Source organism: Cetorhinus maximus, chromosome 13 (assembly GCF_964194155.1).
Source record: "Cetorhinus maximus chromosome 13, sCetMax3.hap1.1, whole genome shotgun sequence".
Lineage (NCBI taxonomy): Eukaryota > Metazoa > Chordata > Chondrichthyes > Lamniformes > Cetorhinidae > Cetorhinus > Cetorhinus maximus.
The window spans coordinates 119162625-119187501 of record NC_135891.1 but is presented as its reverse complement, the minus strand read 5'-3'; the positions used below and the strand labels follow the sequence as shown (position 1 = coordinate 119187501).

Sequence of the window (24877 nt, the reverse complement as noted above, 5' to 3'; positions counted from 1 at the left end):
TGCTGACCACCCAACTTCCTTTCCTTTCCCCCATGTTAGCTGATATTGTGAATGATTCCCTCTCCTTCAAAACTTCCATCATCAGCCCACTCCTCAGAAAACCCACGCTTAATCCCTCTGTTCTTGGAAATGACCCAACTCCAATCTCACTTTCCTCTCCAAAATCCTTGAATGAGTTGTCACCTCCCAAATTCCATCTTTCCCGCATCTCACTGTCTGAATCCTTCCAGTCAGGGTTCCACTCCTGCCTCTGTCATGAAACCGCCCATACCAGTCACAAATGGCATTCTATGCAACTGCTCATCCAGCTGGGTGGGACTGCACTTGGCTAGTTCCATTCTTACCCATTCCGTCGCAGCCAAAGAATCACCTGCAATTACTTTCCCTCCTGTTCCTGCACCATTACCTCTGGAGTCCCCAAAATCATCAATCCCTATTTCTCATCTGTGTTCTGTTCCTCAGTGACATCATCTGAAAACAAAGCAACAGATTCCACATATATGCTGACAGCACCCAACTTTAACTCAGCACCTCCTCTCTCAACCCCTGCACCATCTCTGATTTTTTTAAATATTCAGTCACGGGATGTGGGCATCACTGGCCAGGCCAGCGTTTATTTCCCATCTCTAGCTGCCCTTGAGAAGGTGGTGGTGAGCTGCCTTCTTGAACTGCTGCAGTCCATGTGGTGTAGGTACCCCCACAGTGCTGTTAGGGAGGAAGTTCCAGGATTTTGACCCAGCGACAGTGAAGGAACGGTGATATATTTCCAAGTCAGGATGTTATGTGGTTTGGAGGGGAACTTCCAAGTGGCGGTGTTCCCATCTATCTGCTGCTCTTGTTCTTCTAGATGGTCGTGGGTTTGGAAGGTGATGTCTAAGGAGCCTTGGTGAGTTCCTGCAGTGCATCTTGTAGATGGTACACACTGCTGCTACTGTGCATCGGTGATGGAGGGAGTCAATATTTGTGGAAGGGATGCCAATCAAGCAGATTGCTTTGTCCTGGGTACTGTCAAGCTTCTTGAGTGTTGTGGGAGCTGCACTCATCCAGGCAAGCGGCGAGTATTCCATCACATTCCTGAATTGTGCCTTGTAGATGGTGGACAGGCTTTGGGGAGTCAGGAGGTGAGTTACTCACCGTAGAATTCCTAGCCTCTTACCTGCTCTTGTAGCCACAGTATTTATGTGGCCAGTCTAGTTCAGTTTCTGGTCAATGGTAACCCTTAGGATGTTGATAGTGGGGGATTCAGCAATGGCAATGCCATTGAATGTCAAGGGGTGATGGTTAGATTCACTTTTGAGTATTGCTGAAAGAAAGAGCTTTTCGTCTTGCACTCATCAGGACAATTTGCAAGAAAATACCAATGTATGGGAAAAAACAAATTTATACTGTATGAGGAGAGTGCTGATTGGTTGGTAAGTGGACTCTGATTGGTAGAGGCATTGGCGTGGTGAATGCATCAGTTGATGGTGACTGACTGTTAACTGCCAAGCATATTTCCAATATTTGGATGATATGTTTGCTATATTTAAGCCTGCAGCTACATGTAATAATTTCTTTACCTGTCTTAATGGGCTCCATCCTAAGCTCAAATTCACCTTTGAAATGGAGCAGTCAAATGAACTCCCTTTTTCTTAATGTGCTAGTTGAGAAATCTGCCAAGGGGTTCTCTACCAAGGTCTACCACAAGCCTACCTTCACCGGTCAATATACGTGTTGGGATTCTTACAGTTCCATGTACTATAACATTGGCCTTAGCGGCAACCTTGTAAATAGGGCCCAAGCCATTTGCTCAGCATGCAAGCTTGATGCTGGAACAGGGCACATCAAAGACATTTTATGGGATAATGGCTGCCCTGGTCAGATCATTTCACGCTGTATATCACGCTAACTCATGAATGGGCCCAAGGCTGTCACTTTTGGCCCTGAAAAGTGCCCAGCCTACCTCAGATTACCCTGGAAGGGCAAGGTATCTCAAAGATTTGAGCAACAGGTGAAGCTAGCGGTTTCACTCTGCTACTATGCAGTAGCAACACGAGTGGCATTCTCCACTAACAGGATGCTGCCGTCAAGCCAAAAAAGACGTTCTGCCTATTCCACCCGTTCTACAAATGAGTAATGTGGTGTATGAATTTCAGTGCCAGTGTGATACCAGGTATGTAGGCCGTACATCCCAAAGACTGGCGGATTGTATCAAACAGCATGTCCCAGCCACTGTTTGCAATGGGCAGGTTACAGACCATAAAAACAAAAAGCTAAAAGCTACTGCGGATGCTGGAAATCCAAAACAAAAACAGAATTACCTGGAAAAACTCAGCAGGTCTGGCAGCATCGGTGGAGAAGAAATCAGTTAACGTTTCGAGTCTTCATGGCCCTTCGGTTCTGCCGAAGGGTCATGAAGACTCGAAACATTAACTGATTTCTTCTCCACCGATGCTGCCAGACCTGCTGAGTTTTTCCAGGTAATTCTGTTTTCGTTTTAGGTTACAGACCATACCCAACCAGCCCGTGCTTGCAAAACTCAAAACACAGTGCAAATTTGGGATGATTCCACCCTAAGTGCGGTAGCGGGCAGGGAAAAGGATGTTTTATCCGTGGGCTGCAATGGCGGCGTTTCGTGCCTTATTGTCCCATTCCCGGCACGTCCTGCCGCAATAATTGTGCATTCACAGGAAACACTCTGATTGCTGTCGGGTGGGCTCGGATTTGCCCGCCACGCCCTGACCTCAGCGCTTCCTTGCTCTGGGCACTATATTTAAAGCGCATCAGAGTGCAGCCTACTTCATGTCTAGAGACCAGACTGCTCCAGGTGACAGATAGCCCCAAAAGCAAAGAAGACAGCAGCTCTAAATTTAGTGATGCCTCTGGGGTACCTGCTGGACTCAGTGGAAGGTCACTGCGATGTCCCCTACCCCCACTCTGGCTGCAAGAGGTCCACCAGAGTCACCAATCCGGCCTGGGAGGTGGTGGCAGCAGTGGTCAGCACCACCGGAGCACAGGGGAGGTCAGCACCCAGTGCAGGAAGAGGATGAATGATCTCATCCATTCCGTCAGGGTAAGTCATCCACCTCATCACTCCCAACTCACACACTCACAAACCCATCACACATCCGCGGCGATCTCACACCTCAAGGGACACCACCACTAACTCTCTCTCAAACACCCTCACATCTCCATCAGGCTCATATCCTCTGGAGCTCGTGTCCTCATCCTGTTCATGGATCCGCTCACCACACAAACATTCCACACAGTGCCATGTGCCCTGCTCACACTCTCCCCTTCTGTTTTTATGCAAGAGATGTTCGGTCACAACAGGAGGGAGAGGTCCCAGATGGGGGGGTGGAGTGGCTGACATTAGGCCTCTCACTCATTTGGAGGAGTGTGCCATCGCGCTGACTGGTGAGGATGTGGACTGCGCCTGCAGCAACGGTGAGGTTGGCAGTGAACACCCAATCATCCCCCTCTCAATGCAACTGTGAGTGCTCTCTCTCCTGCTTTTGACTCTGCTGGCACACACTAATTATCTCTACTTTGGTTCACTGGGAGCTCTGCCAAGCGACCGACACCCTCAGCCAGCCAGTCCCTCAGCTCCATCCATGTCATCACTTCCAGCCAAGACGATACCTCCTCCATTGAAGAGATGGAAATAAGCAGCCTGGAAGACCCACCACGGTGCTTACCCACACCCTCCACCGGCACAGAGACACACACACCTCAGTGGGACCCTGATCCAGAGCAGGCTTGGGTTCCCAATCTGGTGGTCACTGCATGGACACATGTCCACAGCAGAAGGAGGCAGGTTCAGCCGAGCTCCCCGGCACTTGGAGGACTGCTGGGGAAGAGGTATCTGTGAAGTCCGAGTTAGATGATGAGCCTTAGGATTCAGTCTTCGAACTCATCCTGGAGAGTCAGCAGAAGGTGGGGGAACATCACACAGAGCTGTTGGAAGCCCTCAACAGAGTGGGACGCGAATCGGAGGAGTGCATCTACCTGCTCTCTGATGAAGTCGTGCCCACATGTGTGCATATGGAGGTCTGCATGGGAAGGATAGCAGATGCAGTGGAGACCCTGGTCCAGCAGAACGCGGAGATGCGCGCAGACCTGCACTCCACCGTGGGAGCCATTGGTGAGCTCTTGCAGTGGCAACGTGAGAGAGAAACCTCAACATCCCTCCAGGTGCTCCTTCCCCTCAAGGAGTCAGGCCTGGGCCCTCAGGCATCCAAAGGGAGGAGGAGTGGCAGTTGGACACTCCTGGGTCCTCCACTCAGGAATCTCAGAGGCTGCCCTTTCCCTGAGTCCCCTTTGCCTGTGACCCCCCACTCAACCTCATCCTCTGTCACCACAGAGGGAGCAGCTGGCCCACAGGAGGACAGCCAAAGGAAGCTGGGGTCCTCAAGGCCTCAGCTCTCCAGACGACGCATGCCAAAGTCATCAGAGACAACAGGGCCAACCATTGCACAGACTGTCTCCATCCCCCCTGCAGATGTCAGGGCAGCACCTAGAAGAAGTGGTGGGCCAGAAAAGCTAAGAATTTCTGATCACAAGTGGTTGCCCAGGTGAACACATTTTGCCGTTTTACGATCTAAAACTATATTCACTTTCACTGAATAATGTGTAACGGGGTCTTTCAGCTTCATTTACAGGCTTCACGAGCCCTTCCCCGCACACCACCTCCACTAGCAGTTCAGCTGCACACAGCCGGACCACGAGTGATTCTGGAGGGAGAAGTGTGTGTGTGGCAGGGCCTTTCAGAGTCTCGTGCGAGCACTCTCCCACACACACAGAGCCTTCCTCTATCACACTCATCTCACTGTCCCGAGCATTTTCAATGCTGCCTGCTGGGGTTCTCTCTCAGTTGTCCATCTGAGCTGAATCTCCGCCCACCCACTGATCACATTCCCATGAAGCACCTGTACCCGTCTAACACGAGGCTCCGCTCACTCTCAATTTGAGAAAAACGGTAGCCGTCACGTTTCTGCTCAGCTCCCCATCCTTTCCCCTCCCCGAGTCACCCATATCCTTTTCCCCAACACTGGTTGACTCGCCTGGCACCATCTTCCATCTCCCCACCTCATCTACCAACCCAAACCCTCGTCTTTCCTGGAAGTCCAGGTGCCTCTCCAAGTGAAGATAGATTAAGCTTGTTATGGACAAAGAAATAGATAAATTGCAAAAAAGTGTTTTGGATTGGGGGAGAGTGGATTTTAGTAAAATAAGGCAGGATCTGGCCAAGGTAGACTGGGAACAGCTACTTGTGGGGAAATCTACAGAAAAGCAGTGGGGGGTGTTCAAAAAGGAAATGGGGAAGGTGGAGGCTCAACATGTTCCCTCTAGGGTGGTAGGAAGGAGTAACAAGCCCAGAGAACCATGGATGACCAGAGATATTCAGGATACGATGAGAAGCAAAAGAGGCTTTTAGCAGGTACAAGGGGAGCAAATCAGCGGAGGCATTAGAGGAGTACAGAAAGTGCAGGGTGGAGCTTAAGAAAGCAATTCGGAGAGCAAAGAGGGGATATGAGAAAGCTCTGGCTGGTAAAAGTAGGGAAAATCTATAAGTATATCAATAGGAAGAGGATAGCCAGGGAAAGAGTAGGACCCATTAGGGACCAAGGGGGCAATCTATGGGTGGAGCCAGAGGATATCGGTAGAGTGTTGAACGAATACTTCACATCCGTCTTCACCCAAAAGAATGAGGATGAAGGTATCGAACTCGGGGAGAGAGACTGCGAGGTTCTTGAGCAAATTGATATTGGGAGTGACAGGGTATTGGAGGTGTTGGCAGCTTAAAAGTGGACAAATCTCCAGGTCTGGATGATTTGTGTCCCAGGCTGCTGAGGGAGGCAAGGGAGGAGATCGCAGGGGCTCTGATCCAAATTTTTAATTCCTCTCTGGCCACGGGGGAGGTGCCAGAGGACTGGAGAACAGCTAATGTGGTTCCGCTATTTGAGAAGGGTTGTAGAGATAAGCCAGGGAACTACAGGCCAGTGAGTCTCACGTCAGCAGTAGGGAAACTGTTGGAGAAAATTCTGAAGGAGAGTATCTATCTCCACTTGGAGAGGCAAGGTTTGATCAGGGATAGTCAGCATGGCTTTGTCAGAGGGAGGTCATGCCTAACAAATTTGATTGAATTTTTTGAGGCGGTGACCAGGTGTGTAGATGAGGGTAGTGCAGTTGATGTAGTTTATATGGATTTCAGCAAAGTCTTTGACAAGGTCCCACATGGGAGACTTATAAAGAAGACAAATGCACATGGGATACAGGGAAATTTGATAAGGTGGATTCAAAATTGGCTTAGTTGTAGGAGACAGAGGGTGATGACGGAAGGATGCTTTAGTGACTGGAAGCCAGTGTCCAGTGGCATACCACAGGGATCTGTGCTGGGTCCCCTATTATTCGTCATTTATATAAACGACATAGATGACTATGTGGGGGGTAGGATTAGTAAGTTTGCGGATGACACAAAGATTGGCTGGGTGGTTAACAGTGAGGTTGAGTGTCTTGGGCTACAGGAAGATATAGACGGGATGGTGAAGTGGGCAGATAAGTGGCAGATGGAATTTAACCCTGAAAAGTGTGAGGTGATACACTTTGGAAGGAGTAATTTGACAAGGAAGTAATCAATGAAAGGCATGACACTAGGGAGTTCTGAGGAACAAAGGGACCTTGGCGTGTGTGTCCATAGATCTCGGAACGTGGAGGGGCATGTTAATGGGGTGGTGAAAAAGGCGTATGGGACACTTGCCTTTATCAATCGAGGCATAGATTACAAAAGTAGGGAGATCATGTTGGAGTTGTATAGAACCTTGGTGAGGCCACAGCTGGAGTACTGTGTGCAGTTCTGATCGCTACATTATAGAAAGGTTGTGATTGCACTGGAGGGGGTGCAGAGGAGATTCACCAGGATGTTGCCTGGGATGAAACATTTAAGTTATGAAGAGAAGTTGGATAGACTTGGGTTGTCTTCATTGGAGCAGAGAAGACTGAGGGGCGACCTGATCGAGGTGTACAAGATTATGAGAGGCATGGACGGGGTGGATAGGGAGCAGCTGTTCCCCTTAGCTGAAGTCACGAGAGGACATAAGTTCAAGGTGAGGGGCAGGAGGTTTAGGGGTGATGTGAGGAAAAACTTTTTTACCCAGAGGGTGGTGGCGGTCTGGAATGCGCTGCCTGGGAGGGTGGTGGAGGCGGGTTGCCTCACATCCTTTAAAAAGTACCTGAATGAGCACTTGGCACGTCATAACATTCAAGGCTATGGGCCAAGTGCTGGTAATGGGATTAGGTAGGTAGGTCAGGTGTTTCTCACGTGTCAGTGCAGACTCGATGGGCCGAAGGGCCTCTTCTGAACTATGTGATTCTGTGATTCTGTGAACGTGCACGTTCCCTACCTTTCCGAGAATCCCAACCTCATCCACATTGACCTCCCCGACCTCCTCCTTCCTACCCCCAGGGTCCCTGTCTGCCTCCAAGACCCCACCAACCAGCCTTCTACAGTTACCATTGCACTTTCAGCCTCCCACCCTTCTGGCTCCCTCTGCCCTCTCTCATTCTCACCATTCCCTCCTACCATGCCCACTCTGTTTGCTCCCCAGGAGGCAGTCATTGACTCCACAGACCCTTCCCTTGCACATTCATCTGGACATCTCTCCCCCTTACTCCCTCATTCACCCGGACTTCTTCCTCCTACTGGACTCCTTCCTGCCCCTGGACTACTTCTCCACACTGAACTCCTTCCGTTTCATCTTCCTCCCTCTTATACCTACCTCCCAAGTTGCTGCATTGTCCCCCATCGCAGCCTCCTCCCCCATATGCACCCTCTCTCACAACCTCAGCCCCCAACACCTTTGTTCCCCCCGTCCAAGCCTCAGACCCTGCCCGACACCTTCCCTCCCTCCCAAACTCACCCACCCCGACATCTTCGTTCACCCCCTCCTAACCTCACCCACCCTCCAATATCTTAGTTTCCACCTCCCAATCTCACCCACCCTGGTACACCTTCCTCTCCCCGTCAAACCTAGACCTTCCTCTCCCACCAACCTCCTCCATCGCTGATCATCTGTCGTACCCCATGGCCAAGACCATGATGTTCCAAGGCAGACCCAAGACGTCATCGGAGTCCTCCCACCTCTTGTGAGCTGCTTTGTGGCGGAGCCATGTCCATGAGAATCCACCCAGCATGCAATGCACATGTTCCTCCAGGGTCCGGTAGCTGTAGGGCTCCAGAATCTTCTCCTCCTCCGATGTCCGCAATGTGAGCAAAGCCCTAATGGCAAGTCCTGACTCCTGTATGTCACACTTGTCCAGATGTGTTCTGGGTCAGCGTGTTTTCCTGCCGACACGGGCAGTAAATTTGATGTGGGGGGGATGATTCAGTGAGCAGTCAAGGTGGTGAGATGCAAACAAATGCATTAAAATTAGGTTCCCAATGTTGGATGGCGGAAAAGGCAGCCCACCATTGAGAGGCGGAGTGCACATCGCAAACTGGTTTCACAATGACGTAAAACTGATTTTTGGCCTTCCCACCATGATGTCCAATGCCATTGGGGGCAGAAAATTCCAGCCGCTATGTCCAACATTAGATGTGATTCTGCAATTCGACAACATTTGCTATTAATCCTCAGCGTGCTAAGAATTATGCTAACAACCTATTTAAGATTGTCAGTCGGACTCGCAATATGGTGCATTTGCGTGCACTGGAAGCTACATATTTTAATGCACAGGGCCCTGTCCTTTGCAGACAGAAAGAACATGTACACACATTTTGTTTAGCTGAAACAGGCACAATAAGTGACAGCCATTCACTGCTCCATTCCTCTGGGCAATGCCTTGACCATAGGCAAGCTGCCTATTTTAAATTTCAAAAATGCTTGGCAGTTAACTGTCAGTCACCATCAACTGATGCATTCTCCATGGCAACACCTGTACCAGAGTCCACTTGCCAACCAATCAGCACTCTCTTCTCATATAGTATAAATTATTGTTTTTCCCTCATATTGGTATTCTTACAAATTGTTCTGATGCGTGCAAGACAGAAAGCTTCAACAAAAATTGTCCCTTTTTTCAGCAATGCTCAAGTTCTGTACTTGGAAGGAAGGCCATTGATGAAGCAGCTGAGAATGGTTGCACCTGGGACACTACCCTTAGGAACTCCTGCAGCAATGTCCTGGAATTGAGATGATTGACATGTAACAACCATAACCATCTTCCTTTGTGCTAGGTATGACTCCATCCAATCCCTGATTCCCATTGACTCTAGTTTTGCTAGGGCTCCTTGATGCCACACTCGGTCAAATGCTGCCTTGATGTCAAGGGCAGTCACTCTCACCTCACCTCAGGAGTTCAGCTCTTTGTCCATGTTTGAACCAAGGCTGTAATGAGGTCAGGAGCTGAGTGATCCTGGTGGAACCCAAACTGAACATCAGTGAGCAGGTTATTGCTAAGCAAATGCCGCTTGATAGCACTGTTGATGACCATTCCATCACTTTACTGATGATCGAGAATAGACTGATGGGGCAGTAATAGGCCGGGTTGGATTTGTCCTGCTTTTTGTGTACAGGACATACCTGGGCAATTTTCCACATAGCCGGGTAGATGCCAGTGTTGTAGCTGTTACTGGAACAGCTTGGCTGGGGACGTGGCAAGTTCTGGAGCACAAGTCTTCAGTACTATTGCCGGAATATTGTCAGGGGCCATAGCCTTTGCAATATCCAGTGCCTTCAGCCGTTTCTTGATATAATGTGGAGTGAACTCAATTGGCTCAAATCTGGCATCTGTGATGCTGGGGACCTCCGGAGGAGGCCGAGATGGATCATTCATTCGGCACTTCTGGCTAAGATTGTTGCAAGTGCTTCAGTCTTATCTTTTGCACTAATGTGCTGGGCTCCTCCATCATTGAGGATGGGGATATTTATGGAGTCTCTTCCTCCAGTGAGTTGTTTAATTGTCCACCACCATTCACGACTGGATGTGGCAGGACTGCAGAGCTTAGATCCGATCCGTTGGCTGTGGGATCGTTTAGCTCTGTCTATCACTTGCTGCTTACACTGTTTGGCACACAAGTAGTTCTGTGTTGTAGCTTCACCAGGTTGATCCCTCATTTTTAGGTATGTCTGGTGCTGCTCCTGGCATGCCCTCCTGAACTCTTCATTGAGCCAGGTTTGATCCCCTGGCTTGATGGTAATGGTAGAGTGGGGGATATGCTGGGCCATGAGGTTAGAGGTTGTGATCGAGTATAATTCTGTTGCTGCTGATGGACCACAGCGCCTCATGGATGCTCAGTCTTAAGTTGCTAAACCTGTTTAAAATCTATGCCATCTAGCATGGTTATAGCGCCACACAACACGATGGAGGGTATCCTCAATATCAAGGCGGGACTTCGTCTCCACAACGACTGTGCGGTGGTCACTCCTACCGATACTGTCATGGACAGATGCACCTGTGGCAGGCAGGTTGGTGAGGATGAGGTCAAGTATATTTTTCCCTCTTGTTGGTTCCCTCTCTACCTGCAGCAGACCCAGTCTAGCAGCTATGTCCTTTAGGACTCGGCCAGCTCAGTCAATAGTGGTGCTACCAAGCCACTCTTGGTGATGGACATTGAAGTCCCCCACCTGGAGTGCATTCTGCGCCCTTGCCACCCTCAGTGCTTCCTCCAAGTGGTGTTCAACATGGAGGAGCACTGATTCATCAGCTGAGGGAGGGAGATACGTGGTAATCAGCAGGAGGTTTCCTTGTCCATGTTTGACCTGATGCCATGAGACTTCATGGGGTCCGGACTCAATGTTAAGGACTCCTAAGGCAACTCCCTCTTGACTGTATAGCACTGTGCCACCACCTCTAGTGGGCCTGTCCTATTGGTCGGACAGGACATACCCAGGGATGGTGATGGTGGTATCTGGGACACTGTCTGTGAGGTATGACTCAGTGAGTATGACCATGTTAGGCTGTTGCTTGACTAGTCTGAAACAGCTCTCCCAATTTTGGCACAAGCCCCCAGATGCTAACAAGGAGGACTTTGCAGGGTCGACAGAGTTGGTTTTGCTGTTGTCGTTTTCGGTGCCTAGGCTGATGCTGGATAATCTGTCCAGTTTTAGCCTTTCAGCCTTCATCATGGTTCGATACAACTGAGTAGATTGCTGGGCCATAAGAGTCAACCACATTGCTGTGGGACTGGAGTCACAGGTAGGCCAGACCAGGTAATGACAGCAGATTTCCTTCCCTAATTGCCATTAATGAACCAGATGGGTTTTACAACAATCGTTTTATAGTGACCATTAGACTAGTCTTTAAACTCCAGTTTTTTTTATTAATTGAATTTAAATTCCACCAGCTGCCGTGGTGGGATTTGAATCCCTGTCCCAGGACATTAACCTGGGCCTTTGGCTTACTAGTCTAGTGACGTTACCACTACACCACCCTTTGTCAGTCTGCCTGTCTGGGCTGGATGAGCAGATATTTCCTCTGACTAAATATTGGGAAGACTGAAGCCATTGTTTTCCATCTCCACCACAAACTTCGTTCCTAATCCACTGACTTCATCCCTCTCCTTGGCGTGTGTCTGAGGCGGAACCAGACTGTTTGCATGCTTGATGTCATATTTGCCCCCAAGATAAGCTTCCCACCTGTGCCATCTCTAAGACCACCTATTTCCATTTCTGTATTATCGCCTGTCCCTGTCGCTGCCTCAGCTCATCTGCTGCTAAAACCCTCATCCATGCCTTTATTACCTTTAGACTTGATTATTCCAACACACTGCTCCCACATTTTATCCTCCATAAACTTGGTGTCACTTAAAGCTCTACTGCTCCTGTCCTGACTTGCACCAGGTCCCATTTACCCATCATTTCTGTGTTTGCAGACCTACACTGGCTCCTGGTTAAGCAACTCCTTGATTTTAAAACTCTTATCCTCACTTTCAAATCCCTCCATGGCCTCACTCCTCCCTAACTCTGTAATCTCCTCCGCCCCTTTATAAACTTCCAAGATCTCTATACTCCTTCCAATTCTGGCGTCTTGAGCATCGCAGATTTTAACAGTTTCACAGAAAATGCTGGAAGTACTCAGCAGGTCAGGTAGCGTCTGTGGAATGAGCAACAGAGTTAACGTTTCAGGTTGATGACCTTTCATCAGATGAAGGTTAGTTCCAATTAAAGGTCACGACCTGAAACATTAACTCTGTATCTCGCTCCACAGATGCTGCCAGACCTGCTGAGTACTCCCAGCATTTTCTGTCCTTATTTCAGATTTCCAGCATCGGCAGTATTTTGCCTCTATTTAATCATTTTGCCAATGGCGGCTGCACCTTCAGCTACCAAGGCCCTTCCTAAACCTCTTTGCCTCTCTTTCCTCCTTCAAGATGTTCCTTGAAACCTAATTCTTTGGCTAAGCTTTTGGTCACAGGTCCTAATATCAGTTCATGCAGCTCGGTATGAAACTATGTTTTCTAATGCCCATGGAAAGAAGTTTGGGACATTATACAATGTGAAAGGTGCTATATTAACACAAGATGTTGGGTGGGATTTTCCGGCCCTGTACATTGCCAGGGTCATCCAGTGCGGCAGAAAGTCATTGGACTTTTGGCTGGACCACCGAATCTCCCGCAGTGGGTCCCGCTACCGGCCCCTGGAAAATCCCAGCCATTTTACCTTGTTTAGCATGTTGTTCAAGCAGAACTTCTTTGCGTTTGTATCTATGCTTTAAAAAAGCCAGGAATCTTGTATTTTTTTTAAACAGCTTTCTCAACTTGACCAGCCACCTTCAATGATTTGTGTACGTACACTCCAGGTCTCTCTGTTCCTGCATCCTCTTTAAAACCGTACCTCCAGTTTACATTGCCTCTCTTCAATCTTCCGACTAAAACAAACCACTTCACATTTTCCAGCATTAAATTTCATCCGCTTTGTGTCTGCCTAGTCTATGTCTTCCTGAAGTTTGTTACTATCCTCCTCACTGTTTATTACGCTTTCGAGTTTTGTGTCATCTGCAAACTTTGAAACTATTCCCTGTGTACCCAAGTCCAGGCCATTAAGATATATTTCAAAAAGAGCAGTGGTCCCAACACCAGCCACTGGGGAGCAGCACTATATACTTCCCTCCAGCGTCTCAAAAACAACCATTTGCCGCTGTTCTCTGCTTCCTGTTCCTTAGCCTATTTTGTATCCATGCAGTCATTGTCCCCTCAATCCCAAGTACTCCAGGTTTGACAACAGGTCTATTATGTGGTACATTGTGAAATGCCTTTTCAAAGTCCATATAAACAACACGAGTGACACTGCCCTCATTCACCCACTGTTACTTCATCAAAGAACACACCTACAGCCACACCCACAAGCTGTACCTGCCCTGGGAGTGTTTGATGGGGACAGTGTAGAGGGAGCTTTACTCTGTATCTAACCCCGTGCTGTACCTGTCCTGGGAGTGGTTGATGGGGACAGTGTAGAGGAAGCTTTACCCTGCATCTAACCCTGTGCTGTACCTGTTCTGGGAGTGTTTGATGGGGACAGTGTAGAGGGAGTTTTACTCTGTATCTAACCCTGTGCTGTACCTGTCCTGGGAGTGTTTGATGGGGACAGTGTAGAGGGAGCTTTACTCTGTATCTAACCCTGTGCCATACCTGTCCTGGGAGTGTTTGATGGGGACAGCGTAGAGGGAGTTTTACTCTGTATCTAACCCCGTGCTGTACCTGTCCTGGGAGTGTTTGATGGGGACAGTGTAGAGGGAGTTTTACTCTGTATCTAACCCCGTGTTGTACCTGTCCTGGGAGTGTTTGATGGGGACAGTTTTAATCTTTAGTGTTCTCACCAGTTGTCAAAAATGCGAAATCTTCCCAGAGTCTAACATCACCTTGACAAACATAAAATTCAATAAATAAGCACCAGAAGTTAAGTTCCTCAAGCACGACACTGCCAGTGGCCTGTTAACATTCCGTGATTGAGGAGCTGCTGATCTCGCCGAATGGTCCCTTTGCAGTCCTCCCCCCTCCGAGGACTCAGAATTGTGAAAATACGCTTGCAAGGGAAGGAAAAGGGTTTAACCTGAATTCTACCTTGCGGTTGTGTTTGTGCCCCTTCAGCCACAGTTCGAGCCCTCATTGAAGTTCCATGTCTAGATTCCCAATAAAGAATATTCCCAGGATGAGGTACTGGAGGATGGGGTAATGGTCAGCAGGACTGAAGCAGCGAGTGTTTGCCTTACCTTTCGCACACGCGTACAGTCCAGGCAGCTATAATCCACGAAGAGATACTAAAGACCAGGAGCACGGTCCCTGGACAAATTGTCATGAGAGTCTTCATTACAAAGCGAGTATTGAAGTTTATCTTGTTTAGAGCTCCAATGCTTCGAGATGAGGCGTCCGTAAAGAGTTTACTGTGGAGCAACATCACCCTGGCAATCAGATAGAGTCTTAGGAACATAGGGATGGAGAGGATAATGTCCACGTCCGCATTGGCCATTGATGTCGCATAAGTGAAGGCGAGACGTGCAGTCCATGTGAAGATATACTGCCCAGGGATTGGGTGGATTGCACACACCAGCAGCTCCAGGCAGATGAAAAATATCCTTTCATATGTCATGGCTATTCTCCAATCATCAGCTCCATTGTCAACCATGAAGAGCTGGAAGGCAAGAAACAGATGGCAGGATTAGGCCTGAGGAAGTCATAGGAATAGGAGAAGACCATCTGCCTCAAGACACTGCTCCACTTTTCAGTTAGATCTTGGTTGATCTGTATCTAACCCACCTTGGTTCCAAACCACCTAATACCCTTACCCAACAAAAATCTTTCAATCTCTGTTTTGACATTTTCAATAGACCCCTCTCAACCTCAAAGGCTTATTTGGGGAGAGAGTTCCAGATTTCCACTCCTCTTTGTGGGAAGAAGTGCTTCCTGACATCACCCCTAAACGGCCTGGCTCGGATTTGAAGGGTTTCTCCCCCTTATTCTGGACTCCCCAGCCAGAGGCAATAGTTTCTCTCTACCAAAGCAAATCCCTTAATCAACAATTAGATTGCAAAAAGGAAACAGTATGTGATAGGCTGTAGGGAAAGAGTGATTAAAAATCAAAAATGAACATCGTAGAACATTTCTCTTTTCTCTGACTCTGTACATGCTTAAAAATGGTTAAATCTCTAACATCGTCCAGTTCTGGTTAAAAATTATTGATCCGAATCGCTAACTTTGTTTCTCTCTCCGCAAAAGTTACCTGACCTGCTGAGAGTTTCAAATTTAGAGCAACCACCGTATTTTGTTTTTAGCTTTTTGTCCCCCTCTATCTTTCAGGTGTTGGCCTGACAGAATTAAAAGTAAAAACTGCCTGGTACCATAAGAGAGAAATTGGGATCAATTGTCTCCAAGAATTCTAGGGATCAGAGGCCTTGTATCGAATCCAACACATGGAACCAGCTTGTTAATTGGGCGAGGGCAAATAAATCAATTCCCTTTCAATCCCCATTGTGAGAAATCCCTGATCCGAGCTTAAAACTCAAAAGCATTGTTTCAATCGTAAGCAATGTTCTCAATTATTTATTGTAGTGATCAGCCCTGGTCACAATGCAAAAGAGCCTGCCTCTAACACTCTCTGGCACAGCTCTTACAATGCTGATAGTTTGATGGTTGCTTCTAGAATCTCCTAGGCTATCATATTTCCCCACCCATCCCCACCCCTCACTCCTTCTCTCTCACCCCTACATATAATGCAACTTCCACCCCAGTGCCTGAGGTTGCCCCTGTAGATAATGTAGTCAATTCAGAGAGATTTCACTGCAGCGCTAAAGCACCATAAACAGTTTCACACACGAGGACTGGCTGAGAGGATCTTCTCTCACTGTTGTCAGTCAATGATGAAAATCTAAATTTTAGTAACAGAAGGTGCTGGGGGACCCACAAAGCTAGTCTTTCTGAAAGAGACAGGGATGAGTTAATGTGTTAGGTATGGGTTGCCAACACGCCAGGATTGACCTGGAATCTCTAGCAATTAAAGATTCACCTCCAGGACATCACAGCAGATGCCACCCAGGAGAGAGAGTATCCTCCGGAGGGCTCCAGCGTCACAGATGCCAGTCCTCAGCCAATTCAATTCACTCCACATGATATCAAGAAACGGCTGAAGGCACTGGATACTGCAAAGTCTATGGGCCCTGACAATATTCCAGCAATAGTACTGAAAACTTGTGCTCCAGAACTTGCTGTGCCCCTAGCCAAGCTGTTCCAGTACAGCTACAACACTGGCATCTACCCGGCTATGTGGAAAATTACCCAGGCATGCCCTGTACACAAAAAGCAGGAGAAATCCAACCCAGCCAATTACTGCCCATCAGCCTACTCTCGGTCGCTAGTAAAGTGATGGAAGGTGTTGTCGACAGTGCTATCAAGCAGCACTTAATCAGACACAATCTGCTCACTGATGCTCAGTTTGGGTTCCAACTGGGCAACCAGCTGCTGACCTCATTACAGCCTTGGTTCAAACAAGAGCTGAGCTCCAGAGGTGAAGTGAGAGTGACTGCCTTTGATATCAAGGCAGTATTTGACTGAGTGTGGCATCAAAGAGCTCTAACAAAATTGAAGTCACTCGGAATCAGTGGGAAAACCCTCCACTGGTGGGAGTCATAACTAGCACAAAGGAGATGGTTGTAGTGTTTGGAGGTCAATCGTCTCAGTCCCAGGACATCACTGCAGGAGTTCCTCAGGGTAGTGTCCTCAGTCCAACCATCTTCAGCTGCTTCATCAATGAACTTCCATCCATCATAAGGTCAAAAGTGGCTGCAAGAGCAGGTCAGAGGTTGGGAATCCTGAGATGAGTAACTCACCTCCTGACTCCTCAAAGCATGTCCACCATCTACAAGGCACAAGTCAGGAGTGTGATGGAATACTCTCCACTTGCCTGGATGTGTGCATTTCCAACAACACTCAAGAAGCTTGACACCATCCAGGACAAAGCAGCCCGCTTGATTGGCACCCCATCCACCTCCAACATCCACTCCCTCCACTTCCGATGCACAGTAGCAGCAGTGTGTACCATCCACAAGATACACTGCAGGAACTCACTAGAGCTCCTCTGATGGCATCTTCCAAACCCACAACCTCAACCAACTAGAAGAACAAGGGCAGCAGATAGATGGTAACACCACCACCTGGAAGTTCCTCTCCAAATCATTCACCATCCTGACTTGGAAATATATCGGCCGTACCTTCACTGTCGCTGGGTCAAAATCCTGGAACTCCCTTCCTAATAGCACTGTGGGTGTACCTACACCACGTGGACTGCAGTGGTTCAAGAAGGCAGCTCACCACCACCTTCTCAAGGGCAATTAGGGATGGGCAATAAAAATGCTGGCCCAGCCAGTGAAGCCCACATCCCATGAAAGAATTTTAAAAATGATTCATCTAATCAAGGCAACCAAGACTTCATTCTTTTCCAAATTGGCTGTAGGATGTTTGGATGCTGCGATGATGGAATGGGACAGAACCTCCTAGAATCTGTCCAAGCATAGTTTGTAACTCTAACAGAAGGGGAGCCTTACATTGAAAATTGGAATGGTTAAGTCCCTTCCAAGGGCTAGTTAAAGAGAGAGAGTGGAAAGATGGAGAGCACAAGTAAAAATGAAAGAGACAGGACATCCCAAATACCTTGCAGCCAATGCAGCAAGACCTGGACAACATTCAGGCTTGGGTTGATAAGTGGAAGTAGCATTTGCGCCACACAAGTGCCAGACAATGACCATCTCCATCTAAAGAGAATCCAACCATCTCCCCTTCACATTCAATGGCATTATCATCACTGAATTCCCCACTATCAACATCCTGGGAGTTACCATTGACCAGGACCTGAACTGGACCAGCCATCTAAATACTGTGGCTACAGGGGCAGGTCAGAGGTTGGGAATTCTGTGGTGAGTAACTCACCTCCTGCCTCCCCAAAGCTTGTCCACCATCTACAAGGTACAAGTCAGGAGTGTGATGGAATACTCTCTACTTGCTTGGATGAGTGCGACTCCAACAACATTCAAGAAACTTGACATCATCCAGGACAAAGCAGCCCACTTGATTGGCACCACATCTACAAACATTCACTCTCTCCACCACCGAAGCACAGTAGCAGCAGTGTGTACCATCTATAAGATGCGCTGCCGAAACTCAGCAAGGCTCCTTCGTCAGCACCTTCCAAACTCACAACCTCCTCCCTCTAGAAGATCAAGAGCAACAGATAGATGGGAACACCACCACCTAGAAGTTCCCCTCTAAGTCACTCACCATCCTGACTTGGAAAATATCGCCATTCCTGTTGCTGGGTAGAAATCCTGGAACTGTTGCTGGGTAGAAATCCTGGAACTCCCTCCCTAACAGCACGGTGGGTGTACCTACACCACAGGGACTGCAGCGGTTCAAGAAGGCAGCTCACCACCACCTTCTCAAGGGCAATTAAAGATGGGAATAAATACTGACCTAGCCAGCGACGCCACCCACATCCCATGAAAGAATAAATTTAAAAAAGGAAGTACTACTGAAGCATGGTTGATGTCGGAAATGCAGCAGCCAATTTGCGCACAGCAAGGTTCCACAAACAGTAATGGGATAATTGACCAATAGATAATCCACTTTAGTAATATTGGCTCTGGGATAAATATTGGCCTGTACGAGATGAGAATTGGCACTGGGATTATGTGCTCAAGTCTCTGGAGAGGGTCTCAAACTCACAACCTTCTGACACAGAGGTAAGAGTGAAGCCCACAGAGCCAAAGCTGACACCTCACACAAAGGAAAATAAATATTTAATGCAGGTTGAATGTTAAAATTCAGAAATGCTAATAAAACAGTTGTCAGATAGTTCCACCAGAAATTATTTTAATAAGAATGTTTTGCAATTAACGCAGCTGTTTAGACATAAATCATTGGAAGTTTAATGCTTCACTGGATAGATTAACATATTTCACATGTTATATTGAAGATGTCTAGTTTTAAATCCCTTTGCAACTGAGTGATGGGAAAGAACACTGTAGGCTTAAGAAGGATATTTGAATGGATCCGGAGTGGGGGTTGTTAGGGGCGACTGCAGAGGCCACCAGTATTTTTGGGGTTCAAGGCCCCAAGAGTTCTTAAAGTGGTTCTGCTGGTAAATTCAAACTTAATGGCAAACAACAATGGCAGCAATTTCTGACAAGCCTTCTGTGCTGTGGGATTCGGCATTCTCTTGGCTGGTCTCCCACCTTGCACCCTCTGTAAACCTGAGCTCATCCAAAACTCTGCTCCCTGTATCATAACTCACACCAAGCCCTGTTCACCCATCACCCCCATGGCAACATCACAATTTTAAAATTTTCAATCTTGTTTTCCAACCCTTCAATGACCTCCCCCACCCCCCCGCCACCTCCCTATCTCTTTAACCTCCTTCAGCCCCACTACCCTCCAAGATCTATCCAACCACCCAATTCTGGCCTTTCACATGTCCCCAAGTTTCATCACTCCACCATTGGTAGCCATGTCTTCAGCTGCATGGGCCCTAAACTCTGGAATTCCCTCCTTAAGCTTCTCCATCTCTCCCTTTCCTCTTTTAAGATGTTTCTTGAAAACCCACCCCTTTGACCAAATTTTGATCACCTGCCCTAATATCTCCTTATGTAACTCAGTCTCAAAGCACCTTGGGACATTTTGTACTATGTTTAAGGTGCTATATAAATTCAAGTTGTCGTTATGATCTTTTTAAAGCCGTTCTGATACCTTCGTTACACATGGTTAACAGCACACAACAACATGAAGGAGTCCATCCTTCAGAAAGTACCTGGGGCCCAGCTTATTGGAGAGGCTAAAAGTTAGCCCCAGGGAAATAGTAATAATCATAGGCTGAGCATTTCTTCTGTTCTATTCATTTATGGGATGAGGGCTGTTATTACCCATCCCTAATTGCCCTTGAGAAGGTGGTGGTGAGCTGCCTTCTTGAACCACTGCAGTCCATGTGGTGTAGGTACACCCACAGTGCTGTTAGGGAGGGAGTTCCAGGATTTTGACCCAGCGACAGTGAAGGAACGGCAATATTTTTCCAAGTCAGGATGGTGAGTGGTTTGGAGGGGAAATTTTTGTTTCAGTGCTCAGTGCCCTCACCCTGAAAGAACAGTGTCCAAAGCCGCACTCTGTGCCCTTTGTTCCTTTGAATCCAGTCACAGAATAAATGATTAAATGGGAGGAGAACGAGAAAGAAGAAAGTCATGGTAATCCGAAATGAATTATTGAGGTTGGGCTGGATCAGCTCCAAAAGAGGTTTCAAAAGGAACTTGTAAAGATTAGTTCCCCTTTCAAAAGCAGCTCATTCTGTGGCTGGTGCAGTCCATGTGGCCATTGGTTTGCAATGAGAGGCTGCTGATCTCCCGCTCAGCTCTGGCTGTGAGGAATCCAGCCCAGGGAGGCCCCACTGACTCAGTTAGTGCTTGTTGCACACAGGATGGTGCTGGACTCACAGACTAGGAAGGTTCCTGTGCCGCTGAGCTCAGTTTGGGAGAGATATTACAAGTAGCTTCATGCTCCCCATTAGGCAGCAGCAAATTCCCAAGTATCCTCATCCTGTGACCTTTGAAAAAAAAACAGAGTAATTCGTGGCGATAACCTGCAAAGATAAAGTACACAGCACCACAGCGTACACAGGAGCAGCATTTCAGAAAGAGCAATACAGCTTGAACGCAAGCACGTTAGACCAAGGCTTGACCGTAATGCTTTGACTGGTCAAATAACCTACCGACAACTCGCTATCCAATCTCACACTTGAGAAAAGGTCAGCTGTACCATGGGCTGAGGCTGTTGAACCCCAGTCAGAGCCTGGGGGGAGGGGGAAGGCAAAAGCAAGAGGAGGAGAAAGGGGGAAAGACTTGGAAGAAAGGTTAGGTCCTTACCTGAATCTCTCGAGCATGATACACAACAATGAGACCCAGTAATATTACAGTGGAGAGGCTGATAAGGCATTTGAGTGTGAGGGAATACAGAGACGCCTGCAAGACAACAGAGAAAACTGGTTACAGTTATACAGAGAACCCAGTTAGCAGAGCTGACAGGAATCTTGGAATGACTCTCTCTAAAAGACAACTTCAGCTATAAAGATAAGTATTCTAAGAACAAGAAAGGGCTATTTGGATTAATAAACCTCATCCTTCAATCCCACCTACCCACCTTAGCACCAACCCTCAATCCCACTTAGTTAGTTCTGTATTAATTGTGTTGAATTGTATGCAGGTGGTGGGCATTAATTGGGGTTTCATTTGTGCTCCTATAAGTAGGAACAGACCAAAATGGTGGTGGTTGGGTTAGGAGGTACATGTTGCTAATGTATGTATAGCCCTGTAAATAAAAGCTTATTGAAGTATGTAAAGATTTGCTTCAGTTCTCCACCTGGCTTATGGAGAACAACAACCTACCCACCTTCTCCCCATTCACCTCAATACTATCTACCCACCTTCTCCCCATTCCCCTCAACACTACCTACCCACCTTCTCCCCATTCCCCTCAACACTATCTACCCACCTTCTCCCCATTCCCCTCAACACTATCTACCCACCTTCTCCCCATTCCCCTCAACACTATCGACCCACCTTCTCCCCATTCCCCTCAACACTGTCTACCCACCTTCTTCCCATTCCCCTCAACATTATCTACCCACCTTCTCCCCATTCCCCTCAACACTATCTACCCACCTTCTCCCCATTCCCCTCAACACTATCTACCCACCTTCTCCCCATTCCCCTCAACACTATCTACCCACCTTCTCCCCATTCCCCTCAACACTATCTACCCACCTTCTCCCCATTCCCCTCAACACTATCTACACACCTTCTCCCCATTTTCCTCAACACTATCTACCCACCTTCTCCCCATTCCCCTCAACACTATCTACCCACCTTCTCCCCATTCCCCTCAACACTATCTACCCACCTTCTCCCCATTTTCCTCAACATCACGTAACCACATTCTCCTCAAACACCTCAACCCCAGCTACTCACCTTCTTTCCTTAACCCTAGTTGCGATGTTGTTCCGTACCAACACTATACATAAACAAACACTGTATGAAGTTTGATCTTTTTAACTCAGCACCCTAAATTCCTCCATCTCCCAATACCAGACCTCTCCCCACCAGTACTGTACCCCAGTGTTATACAGTGACAGACCTGTCCCCACCAGTACTGTACCCCAGTGTTATACAGTGACAGACCTGTCCCCACCAGTACTGTACCCCAGTGTTATACAGTGACAGACCTGTCCCCACCAGTACTGTACCCTAGTGTTATACAGTGACAGACCTGTCCCCACCAGTACTGTACCCCAGTGTTATACAGTGACAGACCTGTCCCCACCAGTACTGTACCCCAGTGTTATACAGTGACAGACCTGTCCCCACCAGTACTGTACCCCAGTGTTATACAGTGACAGACCCGTCCCCACCAGTACTGTACCCCAGTGTTATACAGTGACAGACCCATCCCCACCAGTACTGTACCCCAGTGTTATACAGTGACAGACCTGACCTCACCAGTATTGTCTCCCAGTGTTATACAGTGACAGACCTGTCCCCACAACTACAGTGCCCCAGTGTTATACAGTGATAGCCCTGTACCCACCAGCACTGTACCCCAGTGTTATACAGTGACAGTCCTGTCCCCACCAGTGCATACCCCAGTGTTATGCAGTGACAGACCTGTCCCCACCAGTACTGTACCCCAGTGGTATACAGTGACAAACCTGTCCCCATCAGTACTGTACCACAGTGTAATACAGTGACAGACCTGCCCCACAATTACAGTGTCCCAGTGTTATACAGGGACAGCCTTGTATCCACCAGTACTGTACCCCAGTGTTATACAGTGACAGACCTGTCCCCACCAGTACTGTACCCCAGTGTTATACAGTGAGAGACCTGTCCCCACAATTACAGTGCCCCAGTGTTATACAGTGAGAGCCCTATACCCACCACTACTGTACCCCAGTGTTATACAGTGACAGACCTGTCCCCACCAGTACTGTACCCCAGTGTTATACAGTGACAGACCTGTCCCCACCAGTACTGTACCCCAGTGTTATACAGTGACAGACCTGTCCCCACCAGTACTGTACCCCAGTGTTATACCGTGACAGACCTGTCCCCACCAGTACTGTACCCCAGTGTTATACAGTGACAGACCTGTCCCCACCAGTACCGTACCCCAGTGTTATACAGTGACAGACCTGTCCCCACCAGTACTGTACCCCAGTGTTATACGGTGACAGACCCGTCCCCACCAGTACTGTACCCCAGTGTTATACAGTGACAGACCCGTCCCCACCAGTACTGTACCCCAGTGTTATACAGTGACAGACCCGTCCCCACCAGTACTGTACCCCAGTGTTATACAATGACAGACCCGTCCCCACTAGTACTGTGCCCCAGTGTTATACAGTGACAGACCCGTCCCCACCAGTACTGTACTCCAGTGTTATACAGTGACAGACCCGTCCCCACCAGTACTGTACCCCAGTGTTATACAGTGACAGACCCGTCCCCACCTGTACTGTACCCCAGTGTTATACGGTGACAGACCCGTCCCCACCAGTACTGTACCCCAGTGTTATACGGTGACAGACCCGTCCCCACCAGTACTGTACCCCAGTGTTATACGGTGACAGACCCGTCCCCACCAGTACTGTACCCCAGTGTTATACAGTGACAGACCCGTCCCCACCAGTACTGTACCCCAGTGTTATACAGTGACAGCCCCGTCCCCACCAGTACTGTACCCCAGTGTTATACAGTGACAGACCTGTCCCCACCAGTACTGTACCCCAGTGTTATACAGCGACAGACCTGTCCCCACCAGTACTGTACCCCAGTGTTATACAGCGACAGACCCGTCCCCACCAGTACTGTACCCCAGTGTTATACAGTGACAGACCTGTCCCCACCAGTACTGTACCCCAGTGTTATATAGTGACAGACCTGTCCCCACCAGTACTGTACCCCGGTGTTATACAGTGACAGACCTGTCCCCACCAGTACTGTACCCCGGTGTTATACAGTGACAGACCTGTCCCCACCAGTACTGTACCCCGGTGTTATACAGTGACAGACCTGTCCCCACCAGTACTGTACCCCAGTGTTACACAGTGACAGACCTGTCCCCACCAGTACTGTACCCCAGTGTTACACAGTGACAGACCTGTCCCCACCAGTACTGTACCCCAGTGTTATACAGTGACAGACCTGTCCCCACCAGTACTGTACCCCAGTGTTATACAGTGACAGACCTGTCCCCACCAGTACTGTACCCCAGTGTTATATAGTGACAGACCTGTCCCCACCAGTACTGTACCCCAGTGTTATACAGTGACAGACCTGTCCCCACCAGTACTGTAACCCAGTGTTATACAGTGACAGACCTGTCCCCACCAGTACTGTACCCCAGTGTTATACAGTGACAGATAAGAAACTTTACTTCTTTAACCTTTCATCATAAATCACTTTTCAGTAGCTAGGATCACAATCGATCGAGTCTTGCTCAGGCATCATGTAAAACGAATAATAAAAAAGTTGATAATTGAGCACTCTGTATTGAAATGTACTTACTCACTGTCTCATTGGGTGACCATCAAGGTTATCTGACACTTGGCTAAACAAGGTATTGTAAAAATAAAAATTTGCATTTATATAGCACCTTTCACAACCTCAGGACGCCCCAAAACGTTAAACAGCCAATTAAGTATTTTGGAATTATAGTCACTGTTGTATTGTAGGAAATACGACTGCACAATTTGCGCACAGCAAGATCCCACAAACAGCAATGTAGTAAATGCCCAGGTGATCAGGTTTGTATTAAGCGATATTGTTTGAGAGATAAACGTTGGCCAAGAACCCAGGGAAAACTCCCCTAAGTTGAGTCACG

General features: G+C 48.1%; 1 protein-coding gene across 1 annotated transcript in view; it reads right to left on the bottom strand.

The window, feature by feature from the left end:
- kcnn1a (potassium intermediate/small conductance calcium-activated channel, subfamily N, member 1a) overlaps positions 1 to 24877 on the bottom strand; it is a 99704-nt gene that overhangs the window by 30219 nt on the left and 44608 nt on the right. Inside the window, exons 3-4 of the mRNA XM_078556200.1 lie at positions 20866 to 20961; positions 14185 to 14603 (exon numbers count right to left, since the gene is read on the bottom strand). Of these exons, the coding sequence (XP_078412326.1) occupies positions 14185 to 14603; positions 20866 to 20961 (515 nt within the window). The remainder of the gene's footprint in view (positions 1 to 14184; positions 14604 to 20865; positions 20962 to 24877) is intronic.